Source organism: Callithrix jacchus, chromosome 19 (assembly GCF_049354715.1).
Source record: "Callithrix jacchus isolate 240 chromosome 19, calJac240_pri, whole genome shotgun sequence".
In the NCBI taxonomy this organism is placed as follows: Eukaryota; Metazoa; Chordata; class Mammalia; order Primates; family Cebidae; genus Callithrix; species Callithrix jacchus.
The window spans coordinates 24,119,344-24,133,485 of record NC_133520.1 but is presented as its reverse complement, the minus strand read 5'-3'; the positions used below and the strand labels follow the sequence as shown (position 1 = coordinate 24,133,485).

The 14,142-nt window shown below is 34.5% G+C and overlaps 1 protein-coding gene across 1 annotated transcript in view; it reads right to left on the bottom strand.

Annotated features, from left to right (window-relative positions):
• CRB1 (crumbs cell polarity complex component 1) overlaps positions 1–5,305 on the bottom strand; it is a 223,616-nt gene extending 218,311 nt beyond the window's left edge. Inside the window, exon 1 of the mRNA XM_008985348.4 lies at positions 5,086–5,305. Coding sequence (XP_008983596.2) covers positions 5,086–5,155 — 70 coding nt within the window. The 5' untranslated portion in view covers positions 5,156–5,305. The remainder of the gene's footprint in view (positions 1–5,085) is intronic.
• Positions 5,306–14,142: the final 8,837 nt, after the last annotated feature.

Genomic DNA, 14,142 nt, shown 5'->3' with positions numbered 1-14,142 from the left:
TTGGAAACAAGTGGACTCTGAAAAACTAAAGACAAAAGGAAACAGATAAAGTTGTTTCCCATAGGTGTATGGATTAACAGTCTAATACTGCTATGTATGTATACTGAATTTAAACAAGTAAATAAATGGCAGATAGTGGAAATCAGGTTTCTCAGTGTTGGAATTGGAGTTTACTGATAAGCAAGGAGAGACAGCTAAAATGATCCGTGTGAAAATGGAGTTAGAGGCATCAATATGAACTCATGTTTAGCTTAATACAGACAGGCACAGATTTATATACAGAGGTATTTATAGAAACATGCATATACATAGGCTAGTACATAGACACATATCTGTGCTCTTTCATCTGAGATTGCCTAAAAGACATGACACCCCAGCAGCTACAAGCACACCTCACATCCAGATCTTGGTTTCTGTTACCATTCTCTGATAAAAAGAACCAGGGCTCCTTGGAGAAACAGTGGTTTATGATAGGATTGGGTCACGAAATACACAAGATGAGTCTGAAATAGATTGTAGAGCAAGAAAGGAAGAAAATCCTTTTTAAAAAAGCACCCCACATTGGTGGGGTGTATGTTCAAAAGAAAATAGGAGCCAACTGAAAAGAACTCCCAGAGGCCAAAGCTGGAACAATTTGAGTAACAAAATGAAGTAGTATCAAATTATAACCCAGAGTATAAAATAAATGTCAATAAATTCATACTGACATATAAATAAACAATTGAAAAAACTAACAAATGAAAGAGAAGAGCCAGATCTCCTATGCAGAAGAATTTCAAATAATTTATGTAAACTTTTCCCTCTGGGAGGGAGATCATGACTCTGAACTTCTGAAGTGTAGGCTGAACACAGTGACTTCCCTTCTTAAGAGTGCAATATAGAGAAGAATAAAAGAAATAACTTTACAGCTATCAGAGAAACCCGGTAATACCACCTTCCAGGCAATTAAGGTTAACATCAGCAGTCACATATTATGTTGACTGTATAAATCACGGATAATATTATTGATATGATATAATGAGGAAAACCCCTCGCCTTTGTGGTCTTCATCCCAATAGCCCATAACGCCAGTTTTAACATGAGAAAAACACAAAACTAAATCTAATATTGGGAGAATCTATCAAATACCCTGCCAGAACTCCTCAAAACCTTCAATGTCATCAGAAACAAGGAAGGCCTGAGGAACTGTCACAGCTAAGAGGAATCTCAGGATACAAGACAGCAAAATGTATGTGATATTGTGGATGGGATACTAGAACTGGAAAAGGATGTCAGCTAACATCTGAATAAACTACATGCTTTAGTTAATAATAATGTGTCAATATTGGTTAATTAATTGTAACAAATCTACCATAATGAGATATCAATAATAGGGGAAATTGGGTTTATATGATTCCTCTGTACTAACCTCCTAATTGTTCTGTAAATCTAAAACTTTTCTAAAATAATAAAGCATATATGTTATAAAAAGTTAAACAATGTACGACTTTAAAAATTCAAAAATGTCATTAGAAATGAAGATTATTATAACAAGTGCTACGAACATTCAATTACTAATTTATTCATTTCATAACTATTCCATAAGTGACTACCCTGAGTTAGGCAATAGCTACCCATTGACTTGGGATATGTCTCTTAGCAAAACACTCATAGCTCCTACAACCATGTCCTATAATCCCACAGGTAAAACATCAATAAGTCAATATGAAAATAATATTTTCAAACCGTGATGCATACCATAGAAGAAAAATGCAAAGTACAGTGTAAGTGCAGATAGTAATGCTGGTATGAACAGAGGATGATGTGAAAGGGGAGGAGTTATCCTCCCATTTTCATATTTTTAAAGGAGAAAATGGAGCTCCTCGGAGATTTCCTGACAAGTCAGCAATACAATTGAAAATAGAATAAAAAACTGTAACTTTTCTTGTTCACTCACATTTCAGAATTTGATATTGTGAGACCATGAATGATAATTTTTGAAAATCACTGAAGATGAAAAAAAAAGCATGCAATTCTCCAGAAAATCTCATTTGCCTAAGAGAAGTATCTAACAAAAGAAGCCACAGCTAATTCTATTATGTGATGTAGGAAACACTGGGTAACCTTCATGGAGTAGTGACGATTTTACTGTAAACTGATGCGATTATTTTATTTGTGAAGAAGCAAAAAGATACTTTTTTCTCACATTAATAATTAGGTAGGTGCTTTACAAAATGCCACTGCAAGGTATTAACCTGCATAGTGAATACCAAAGTTTTCAGTGTTTCTACACATGCCGAATTTTAAGAATATGTGATTACTCCCTAACGAATAATCAACCTTCTCTGACCTATTAAGCAAATTCAATTATTTATTAATACTGGAATTAAGATTGAATAAGCCGGACCACATTTAATCTTTATAGGTTCTATTTGTTCTTCATTCTTTTGGGTATATTAGAAAGAAAGTACTTTTAAAAATTACTCCATTCAAATCAGTGACTTAGTAATTGCTACGAGTTTTCAGAAGATTGAATGCTACCCCAAACTCTTTGACGTTGTTCTAGGAACTCTAATAGTAATTTTATCAAACCACATTTTATTTACATGCTATGACCAAACTTTAAATATAGATTAAAACAGTTACTTTTAAATTAATCTAGATGTGGTATTTAGATTGTCAATGTTTAGTTAACTCCCAAATTTATAAAGGACTAGAGAAAGAAACATTGCTTTTCTAATTCACAGTATGGTAGTTTCTGTAAAACCCTTCACAACAGATTTGTATATCAAGGTCCCAAAAAGTTCATTATGGAGTACTCTTATTATTTAAAACAATCTCTGAATAATGGACCACAGGAGAGTCTCTTTCTAATAAGTTTCTCTTTTAGTACATCAGAAGCAAAAAATAATAGCTCCTTTTGAATTAGTAAAACTTAGCTGGTCTCACACATTAGAACAAGTTTTGCAAAATGATGGAACAGGTATGAAAACCATCAGGACAAATTCATTGCAACTTCAAGTTAGAAGAATGTCTACCTGCTCAGGAACAGAAAGTGAATGTCACTTCCTGAATGCTGCTCTAATATTCTTCATGTCATGTATCCTCAACTGGAACACATAAAGGGCATTAGACAAAACATAAACAGCATTCCCCCGGTAGCTGAGCAAGGCAGAACTCTAGATCAAAAATACAATATGGAGCTGGAGGTGATTATTTTATCTTAAATTTAAGGGAACATGTTTCAAAGTTCAAAAGGAAGAATCATTAATTCCCTCAGTTAATATGGTATTAACAACTGAAATTTATTTTTCCCTTTCTTTTCATGTTTTGAGACAGAGTGTAGCTCTGTCGCCCAGGCTGGAGTGCAGTGGCAGGATCACAGCTTACTGCAGCCTCCACCTCCCTGGTTCAAGCAATCCTCCCACCTCAGCCTCCCTACTAGCCGATTGCCAACAAATATATTAACATGGACAAAAGTCTACCTGCTTAAAAATAGAAGAAAATGAGACTTCAAATTTACTTTTTAAGATAAATAAAAATACTGTACTGTAGAATAAATCAAATAATTACAAAGTATTTAGAAATACTTTATATATACAAATAATTACAAAGTATCTATCAATAAATACAAATGATTACAATCATTTTACAATAATTACTATCAGAAATACAAATAATTACAAAGTATCAATCGATAAAATCACCTACTCAAAGAGAGCAAAAACAAATGATGTATATGTAATTATCGATGTATAGTTATTATACTCAATTAAAGATATTATATATTCATTTCCTTTAAAACAGACTGCAGCAAACTCTAGGAATTTTCATATATATTGCATTGAATGACAAAGCTGTTTGCCATAAACTACATCATAAATTCACTTCACATTCATTTTATATCTTATATCTTTTTTCTCATTTCTTATTTCTCCTACCTGCACAACTAAACACACCACTTCTCTTCCTCATTTCACATTATCTGGGGCCCACTTTAAGTTTCAAGGAGGGTAAATAAGTACTAAAAGAACAACTCTTTGACAAGTATATCTCTGAAAAAAAAATCCTTTGTGCATGTGTGTTGCAGTCAAGTATTTCACTGTTCATTTGTTAAAGTCTGACTTGGTTTCTCTGTACTTGCCTTCCGCTACCTACCCAGGGCATTTACTTATTTCTTCACCCAAACTCTGATATATGTTCAGCTATAAACTGTGCTAGTAACAATCTCACTGGTACAGCCACAGAAGTTGACCCAGATTACACAACACTGTGTGCTAACGCCAAGTTGTCTTGTTCAACGACAGCTGCTCTATGCTTTGCCTTATTGATATTCAGATTCAACAGACACAAATCACATGGCCCCTTTAACATGCACATACTCTCCCTGTCTTCATTTTAAACGTGTTCAATAGCTACTGTCCTTCATAAACACACAGCTGGGGCCGTTTGGTCTCCTCTGATTTTCCATCCTGCCATAGAACTGACAAGATTATCCCAGAAACATTGTTCTTGTTACTATTTGGGGAAGTTCATGAAAAATAACATCTTCATTTATAAAACAGAAGCACCTAACAGTAAAAGCCCATTTCTCTGGTGAAAGAAACACTTTGAACCATTACTTTTTGGGAAACACTGAGACTATCCCCCTGATTATGAGAGCAAATGTTGCAATACAGAGTTATTTTAAAGTGAAGATAACTATATAGAATGTGGGAATAAAATGAAATATAGCTCATGAATAACTTTCTTTTAAAGGATATCAATTAGCAAGTGCCAAATCTATTCTGTAGAAGTGTAAACACAACAAAATATCTTCTTTTCTATGTGACCATTTCATTCTCCAGCTCACTACTACAAAAGCTAAAAACAAAATTTCTGCCCATGAATGCCTATTGGAAATCACAGAATCTTAAAATTGACTGTTCACATAGACTGGTATCACTGATTTTTTTTAACACAGAACACTTAAAAAAACAAATAAAAACTTCCTTTTTTAGCATTGTATTTTACAGAACATGCAACATGATCCGTTATTTGTAAGAAATATAAGCCAGAAATAAACCAGGAAAAATGCCCAAAGTTCAAGACACGGGAAAGGCTTACTTTTTATGTAGATGAGCAGTGAGAAACTGAGGTAGAAGATAAGAAGGTACTTAATGTTCTTAAGTGCCATGGTCGTCCTCAGAGAACATCCTCTGATGTGTTGTTGCTGGTCTGGTCTGGTCTGTCTCCTGAGGCCAGTCCGTCTCAGAGAGGAGCAGGTGCCTCAGAACTCCCAGGTGCCATCTCTGTCCCACCCCACTACGGCTCCTTCACAGAAAACACAGGGACTTAGATTCAAAAAGCAGTTTGTGCTTCTTAGCATCACTTACGCTGGAGAATGGGGTGATTTTTCAAACCTGGTGCAGATTTTTTTCAGGCTGGATTGGATTCATCCCCACCTCAAGCCTTTGATACGAGTTTTCTTCTGTTAATGCTGGCTCCTCCAAAGGTCCTACATTAGGATAGTGTCTTCAATTGCTCTCAACAGAGGGATTAATTTCTGATAACTGTCTTGCCACACAATTATGATCTGGCAACTTTTAAAGGAATACCGTATGTTCCTATGTATTTACTTTCATCTTCAGAACACAATTCACAGACATTTTTTTCTGTTTATAAATTATATTCCCACAACTCAGATTTCTGTTGTTTATAAGCTGTGCCAAGATAGACGAAAACTTAAACTACTGCATAAAATGAACAGAGTTCTGGAGATCATTTAAGGGCAGATTTTGTCCATAAACCCAGAGCTCATTTTATTCTCGGTTCATGAAATTACATGCTCTGGGATTTCTTGAGCTTTAGTTTTACCATAATTGATGAATGCGAACATGTTTGCTTATATAGAAAATATATTTCTTTTAAATACAACAATATTTTTCTCAGATTAAATTGTTCAAGTTCTTAAAATTGTATTTTTATTAGATACTTCATGAAAACATCCATTCTTTAAAATCTGAATGCTAGCCTGTAATCCCAGCACTTTGGGAGGCCGAGGCGGGGGATCACGAGGTCAGGAGATCGAGACCATCCTGGTCAACATGGTGAAACCCCGTCTCTACTAAAAAATATATACAAAAAATTAGCTGGGCATGGTGCGCGTGCCTGTAATCCCAGCTCCTCAGGAGGCTGAGGCAGGAGAATTGCCTGAACCCAGGAGGCGGAGGTTGCCGTGAGCCGAGATCGCGCCATTGCACTCCAGCCTGGGTAACAAGAGCGAAACACGGTCTCAAAAAAAAAAAAAAAAAAAAAAATCTGAATGCTTTCTTCTCTAAGTGGTGTTAGTGATAGTACAGAGCCTTTTTCCATTGTTAAAACTGCTCACTTGTTACAGTTTAAAATGCAATTTCTGTGGCTGTTACAAAGCTTTATAAATCTGCCAGCTTTTTAAACTATATAACGTATAGTTTGAAGTCTTTATATTTTCTGCCCATGTATCTAATATTGTGATAATCAGCTTAATGTCTTTTATCAATATTATTCTCTCACATACTCCCAGATTTACTTGCTAGAGTTTAGCCATTTAAAATTATTTAAATTTTATAGAATTCATGACAATTATTATTTTTAAAAAATTTTCTTCTTCTCATGCAAATAATTTAACTCGGGCAATTTTTAACAATTAGAGTCAAAGAATTTCACAGTACAGAGGCGTTACTAACCCCCTGTTTTAATCCGTGCGTTTTGTCAATTGGAGAATTGAGAAGCAGGGCAATTAGTCTGTGTGCCCAGTCTTCTGGTGGGTCAGTGTCAACATTAGGACCAGAGTCTTCCCATGATTTCTAGAACATTAGTTCTTCAATCAATCTTGTGAAGTCTCTTTTCATCTTTATTCTTATGTGTCCCTTCATGCCTTTTGCAACAATACCATTCTGGGACATCTACATACTGAACCAATTTGATCTCCCTCCACCCTAAAAAGGCCTCCATCATGAATCCTAAGGCTAAGGAATTTACAACATGGAAGGCCAATTGATAGACTGGAAAGGAAATGAATAGACTCAGGTGAAGAGTCTGATATTAGAAAGCCTTCTGTAGGGTGTGTTTAATTATGAGTTTCACAATCAAAGAAACAAAGAGAATTAGTTTTTTAAAAGACAAAAGTGTCAAAGAAAATAAGCAGTTGAGAAAACATGTTATACAAAGAATGATTATAGGAATTATATACATGGAACTTGAATATAAAAAATTAAGTGGATATGGCCATTACATGAATGAGTTCATGGCTACTATGTGTCAGATTTGGGCTAGTCAGGAATTCCTTTAGAAAAAGATATAACATGTACATTGAATTTTCCAGCATAAGTATGGGTATGCTATGGTCTGAATGTTTTTCCCTGCTTCCCAAATTCACATGTTGAAACCTAATCCCCAATGTGATAGTGTTAAGAGGCAGGGCATTTCGAAAGGTGATTAGGCCTAACCCTCATGAATGAGATTAGTGCCCTTATAAAAGAGGCCTGAGGAGCAAGTCCTTACCAGCTACCAAATTTGCTGGCGCCTTGATCTTGCTCTTCCTACTCTCCAAAATTATAAGAAGTAAATTTCTGTTGTTATAAACTGCCCATTCTAAAATCTGTTATAGCAATGTGAATGAACTAAGAGTACAATGAATAAATAGGGCAAGAGTGAAGCTTCAGAGTATTGTAGAAAAAAAAAGGGTCTGTATATAGGAATAGAGGTCTAAGGCAGTTGGGCAAATCAAGAAACTAGAAATATTCTGATATTGCAGAAACATAGGTGTGAAGGGATATCAGGAAATAAGACTCAGCAAATCCACAAAATCAAGAAAGTTTTTCAGTATGAGGAAAGGATATCATTAATAGGTTTTAAGTAGTGAATTCACATGCTCAGATTTGGGTTTAGAAAGATAACTCTAGCAGCAATGTAGCCATGGTTGTAAAGGGCAGATGGGAAACACAGAACCAGTGAGAAGGATATTGCTGTTGTCCACAAGAGAGATAATAACAGACTGAATTAAAGCAGTGACAGTGGGGGTGATAAAACAAAACAAACAACAATCAACTAGGTACATCTAAAGACATGTAGAGAATATGGAAACATGAAAACTAAGTTTTATCAGGTTTTGAGCTTTGGCCTTTGTGCTATTATTAATGTCATTCATAAAAATGAAGAATATAGACAAGGACACCCAGACAAGAAACAGCAAGAACCGTCCTTCCCAACTCGAACACATTTAAATATATATATATTTGAGCAAAGTGTAACTTTTATAGAAATATGTAAGTGAGTTCAACAGCCAAAAAGTAAAATACCCAATTGAGACAATTCTTGGCTTTTGGAATGGAAAGAAAGAGAGAGAGAGGAGGAGGGTGGAAGGGAAGAAATGGAGGAAAAGAAAGAAAAGAAGGAAGGAACAAGGAGGAAGGAGAAAAAGGAAGAAAGAAGTAGGAGAGAGGAAGAAAGGGAAGAAAGAAGGAAATAAAAAGGAAGAGTAGTTCAGAAACAGGGAAACTAAACTCTCATGCAGAAATGCTACAACTCACAGTTCACAAATGATTCCCATAGAAGCCAACTTCTACCAAAGATGAGCTCACAGCTTTAAGCTATAGATCAAACTAGAAACCCACTGCCATGAGAGACATCGGACACAATGAATGTGAACATTCACATTCAAGAGATTCATGATGATGGAGCTAACTTAAGAGATTATTTAATAACACTTTGTCAAAATACAGAAAAAAGGGAACACGTACACACTTAAGGGAAACAATATGGAAATTACTCCATTACTGTGTAGCTATCCAAAAGAAAAGAAAAGAAAAGAAATGATTATACAAAAAACATACCTGTACTTATATGTTTAATGCAGTACTATTCACAATAGCAAAGATATAGAATTAACCTAAATGTCCATCAATGTATGATTGGATAAAGAAAATATGATGTATATATAACACAGTGGAATACAATTCAGCAATAAAAAATGAAATCATATCTTTTACAGCAACATGGATGGAACTGGAGGCTATTATCTGAAGGGAAACAACTCAGAAATAGAAAAATGAATAATGCATGTTCTCACTTATAAATGGGAGCTAAATAATGTGTATACATAGATGTAGAGTGTGAAATGATAGATGATGGCGACTTGGAAAGGTGAGGGGATTGGAGGAGGAATGGATGATGATGAGTTACTTAATTGGTATAATGTATATTGGTGATGGGAACACTAAAAGCATAAACTTCACTACTGTGCAAAATGTTCATGTAACAAATTGCACTTGTGCCTTTTAAATACATACAAATAAACATTTTTAAGAGCTAAAAGAATGCATTTATTTTATCAAGGAAGAACAGGACATCATAAACATGATTAGGCCTATTTGAAAATTAACCAAAGATAAATTGTAAAAAAAGTAATTAAAATACTTAGAAAAATTTAACTCATAAATAATAGATGGCATAGCAATAAGCTAATTAGAAGATAGATCTGAAGATTTTTTAGAATAGATCAGTGTGAGATAAGGAGTTGGTGGAAAGAATAAACAGTAAAAAGACATGGAAAATAGAAAGTTCCATTACAGAAGCAAGGAAAAAATTGGGAGAAGGTAAGTACCAAGGTCTAATGGACTAGAGTTTTCGGATATGAAAAAAATATGACTCCCCCAATTTAGAAAAGCTCACTGAATCCCTAGGAAATATTACATTTGAAGTGTAGCAAAATAATTGCAACAAAAATTGACAAGTGGGACCCAATGAAACCAAAGAGCTTCTGCACAGCAAAAGAAAATATCATTAGAGTGAACAATCTACAGAATGGAAGAAAAGTTTTGCAAACTAGGCATCCAAGAAAAGTCGTACATCCAGAGTCAATAAGAAAATTAACAATTCAAGAAGCAGAAAACAACCCCATTAAAAAGTGGGTGAAAAACATGAACAGACACTTCTCAAAAGAAGACATAAAAGCAGCAAACAAACATCTAACAAAATGCTCAACATCACTATCATCAGAGAAATGCAAATCAAAACTACAATGAGATGCCATCTCACACCAGTCAGAAAGAATATTTTTAAAAAGTCAAAAAACAACAGATGCTGGTGAGGCTGCAGATAAAGGGAACACTTATACACTGTTGATGGGAATGTAAATTAGTTCAGTCACTGTGAAAATCAGTTTAAAGATTTCTCAACGAACTTAAAACAGAAATACCATTTGACCTGGCAATCCCATTACTGGAAAATAAGTCACTCTACAAAAAATACACATGCAATCATATGTTCATTATAGTGCTATTCACAATAGCAAAGACATGGAATCAACCTAGGTTTCTGTTAACAGTGGATTGGATAAAGTAAATGTGATGCATATGCACCACAGGATACTATGTAGCCATTAAAAAGAACAAAATCACATCCTTTGCAAGAACCTGCATGCAGCAGCAGGCCATTATCCTAAGCGAAATAATGCAGGAAGAGAAAAATCAAATACCACATGTTCTCACTTATAAGTGGTAGCTAAACACTGAGTACACATAGACATAAAGATGTGAACAATAGACACTGAGGACTGTTGTTGAGAAGAAGGGAGTAAAGGGCTAAAAACTACATATTGGATGCTATGCTCACTACCTGGGCAATGGGATCATTCATACCTCAAACCTCCGTGTCACAGAATATACCCATGTAACATATCTGCATATGTACCTCCAGTATCTAAAAGTTAAATATTTTTTTAAAATAAAAAGTTAAATATTTTTTAAAAGGAAAATAAATAAATACAGTGCAGTAAATAAGCACAAGAAAATCTTAAAAGTAGGCATTTGTTATTAAAGTTTAAAATGTTTACAGTGGAATAATAATCAAAATGATGAAAGACTTTTCATCAATAAATCAGGTGCCACAAAACAAAGAAAATAGGAGAAGAGGAAGATTAATTGGTAAATATAGAAGGTATAGTTTTAAAATATATTTAATTTGAGCTGTCTATTTAAAACCCAGTGAAGATCCAGAAAATGGTAGGTTCTGGACATACAATTTCAGAATATAGGACAGCTGTTCTTATTGGTGGAAAGTATAAGTGTCATATTAATGTACAAACATTTGTTTGTTTTTATATGCACTATAAAAAGGTATATTATACATACACCTGCTATATAGTCATCATAAGTAATTTCTGTGTTTAAAACAGATAGGGTCCTCACCCTTGTTGAATTAAACTCTAGTGATTAAATGCAGACTTCCAAGGAAAAAAAATACTCTATCTCCCAGTTCCTTGATATTCAAAATTGATTTAATAAGGGTACAAAGAGTTATATCTTCAGCTCAATACCGACTCTGTACTATAGATTCTTTTACACACATCATCTCACTTACTACAGCATCTCCACAATATAGATTAAATTAACCCTTTTGACAATGGCAAAAAAGATATTGAGAGACTCAAGTCACCTGTATAATAAGTGCTGCAGTTCAAATTCACACCCAACTCTCTTATTCCAATGTTCTTAATTATTGTTATGATTATATTTATTTTTACTTATGTAATTATACATGTGTTCTTGTGAAAATCCCAAATATTAGGATAAATCTAAAGAATTTTATATGAACAACCCCACTCTGCTCTCCAGAAATAATCATTGTTATTTGTTAATGAATATCATTTGATACCACTCTATGCTATAGTTTGATAAATACATGGATGTTGATAGATGATGGATAAATGAATAAAGACACAAATATTATTTTGCTTTTTTTTTTAAATAATGGTATAATACTATATGTACTATTCTGCAACTTGCTTTTCTCACTCAACAGTGTGTTTGGAAGATTTTGTCATTTTACTAACATACTTTTTAATGCCATGTGGTATTTCATAGTATGTATGTGCTATAGTTTAATGATTTCATTTTTTCTGAGCATCAGTGTTTCCAATTTACTTTATGCAAACAATTATTAATAAAAATTATTTTGCACACTTATTTGTTCAAATGCATAAGAGTTTCTCTAGGGTAAATGCTAAAATTTACCTTAGGCAAATACAAAACTTTTGTGGGTAAATTTTGAAGCTGGTTATTGGATAGGTAAATGTACATCATATTATTTATTCTATGTTTGTATAAATTTTTTAAAATTAATTACAAAAATGTGACATTTTGGCCAGGCGCTGTGGCTCACGCCTGTAATCCTAGCACTTTGGGAGGCCGAGGTGGGTGGATCACCTGAGGTCAGGAGTTCAAGACCAGCCTGGCCATCATGGTGAAACCCCATCTTTAATAAAAAAAAATTTTTTTAATTTGACATTTTAATATTTCCATATTTTTATATTTAGAAAAATTGAGTATCTTTTCAATGATTTGCCAACTCATATCATAATCACTTTTCTACTGGATCTTTAAAAAATTTTATTTAGTTAGTTGTAGCATTTCCTTATAAAATTTTGATCTTAATTCATAGTCTGCTATAAATGTTGAAAATGTTCCTTCGCAATAGGTTCATTTTCTCTTAAAGTTTATAGTTTTTCTTTATACCATTTAATTTGAAAATTTTTTATGATTTTCAATTTTTGTGTTATTGAAGGGTTTTTTTTTTCCTCATCAGGCTTACTTAAACGGGTTTCCCTTGGGTTTTATTCCAAAATTTATTTAAAAATTTTAAAATACCTGTATTAAAATTTCTTACAATTTTGGACTTTAACCCAAATGGAATACATTTTTTATGAATGCTCTTATAGATTTAATTTTACTCCTAACATACAGATTTAACTTTATTTCCAGATGGATAGCCAATGTCCAAACTACAAAATCATGTATAAACTGCATATATGTCTAGAACTATGAGATAATAAATTTGTGGGTATTTTTTTAAATATATATATATACAAAAGAGCATTTCTGTATAATTAATCTTTTATGATTACTTTGCCAGTAAACTTAGTTGCTGCTGTTTCTCCTCCTCGTCCTCCCCTTCCTCCCCCCCGCCTTCTTCTTCTTTCTCTCTCTCTCTCTCCTTTTTTAGGGTTTCACTCTGTCAACTAGCTGGGAGTGCAGACAGTAGCATGATTTCAGCTTGCCACCTCAACAGCCTGGGTTCAAGAGATCCTCCCAACCTCAGGTTCCCAAGTGACTGGGATTACAGCCAGGCTCCATCACACCTAGATAATTTTTTATTTTTGAGATGGGGCGGTCTCACTATGTTCCTCAGGCTGGTCTCTAACTCCTGGGCTCAGGCAATCTGCCTGCCTTGACCTCCCAAAATGCTAGAATTACAGGCATGAGCCACTGCACCTGGCATGAATCTTTCTTTTTAAATTTTTGTCTTGTCTTGTGCACTGTATCTTCCAGTTTCGCTTTTTTTTTTTTTTAATTGTACTTTAGGTTCTGGGACACATGTGCAGATCATGCAGGATTGCTGCATAGGTACATACACAGCAAGGTGGTTTGCTGCCTCCATCCGCCCATCACCTATATCTGGCATTTCTCCCCATGTTATCCCTCCCCAACCTCCCCACCCCCTGCTGTCCCTCCCCAACCCCCCAAACAGACCCCAGTGTGTCATGCTCCCCTCCCTGTCTCCATGTGTTCTCATTATTCGACACCTGTCTATGAGTGAGAAAATGAGGTGTTTGATTTTCTGTTCTTGTGTCAGTTTGCTGAGAAATATGGTTTCAAGATGCATCCACGTCCCTGCAAAGGACATGAATTCATCCTTTTTTATGGCTGCATAGTATTCCATGATGTATATGTGCCACATTTTCCTTGTCCAGTCTATCATCAGTGGGCTTTTGGGTTGGTTCCAGGTCTTTGCTATTGTAAACCAGTGCTGCAATGAACATACATGTGCATGTGTCTTTATATTAGAACAATTTATAATCCTTTGGGTATATATCCAGTAATTGGATTGCTGGGTCAAATGGAATTTCTATTTCTAGGTCCTTGAGGAATCACCACACTGTCTTCCACAATGGTTGAACTAATTTACACTCCCACCAATGGTGTAAAAGTGTTTCTATTTCTCCACATCCTCTCCAGCATCTGTTATCTCCAGATTTTTTAATGATCTCCATTACAATGGCATGAGGTGGTTATCTCAATGTGGATTTAATTTGCATTTATCTAATGGCCAGTGATGACGAGCATTTTTTCATATGTTTGTTGG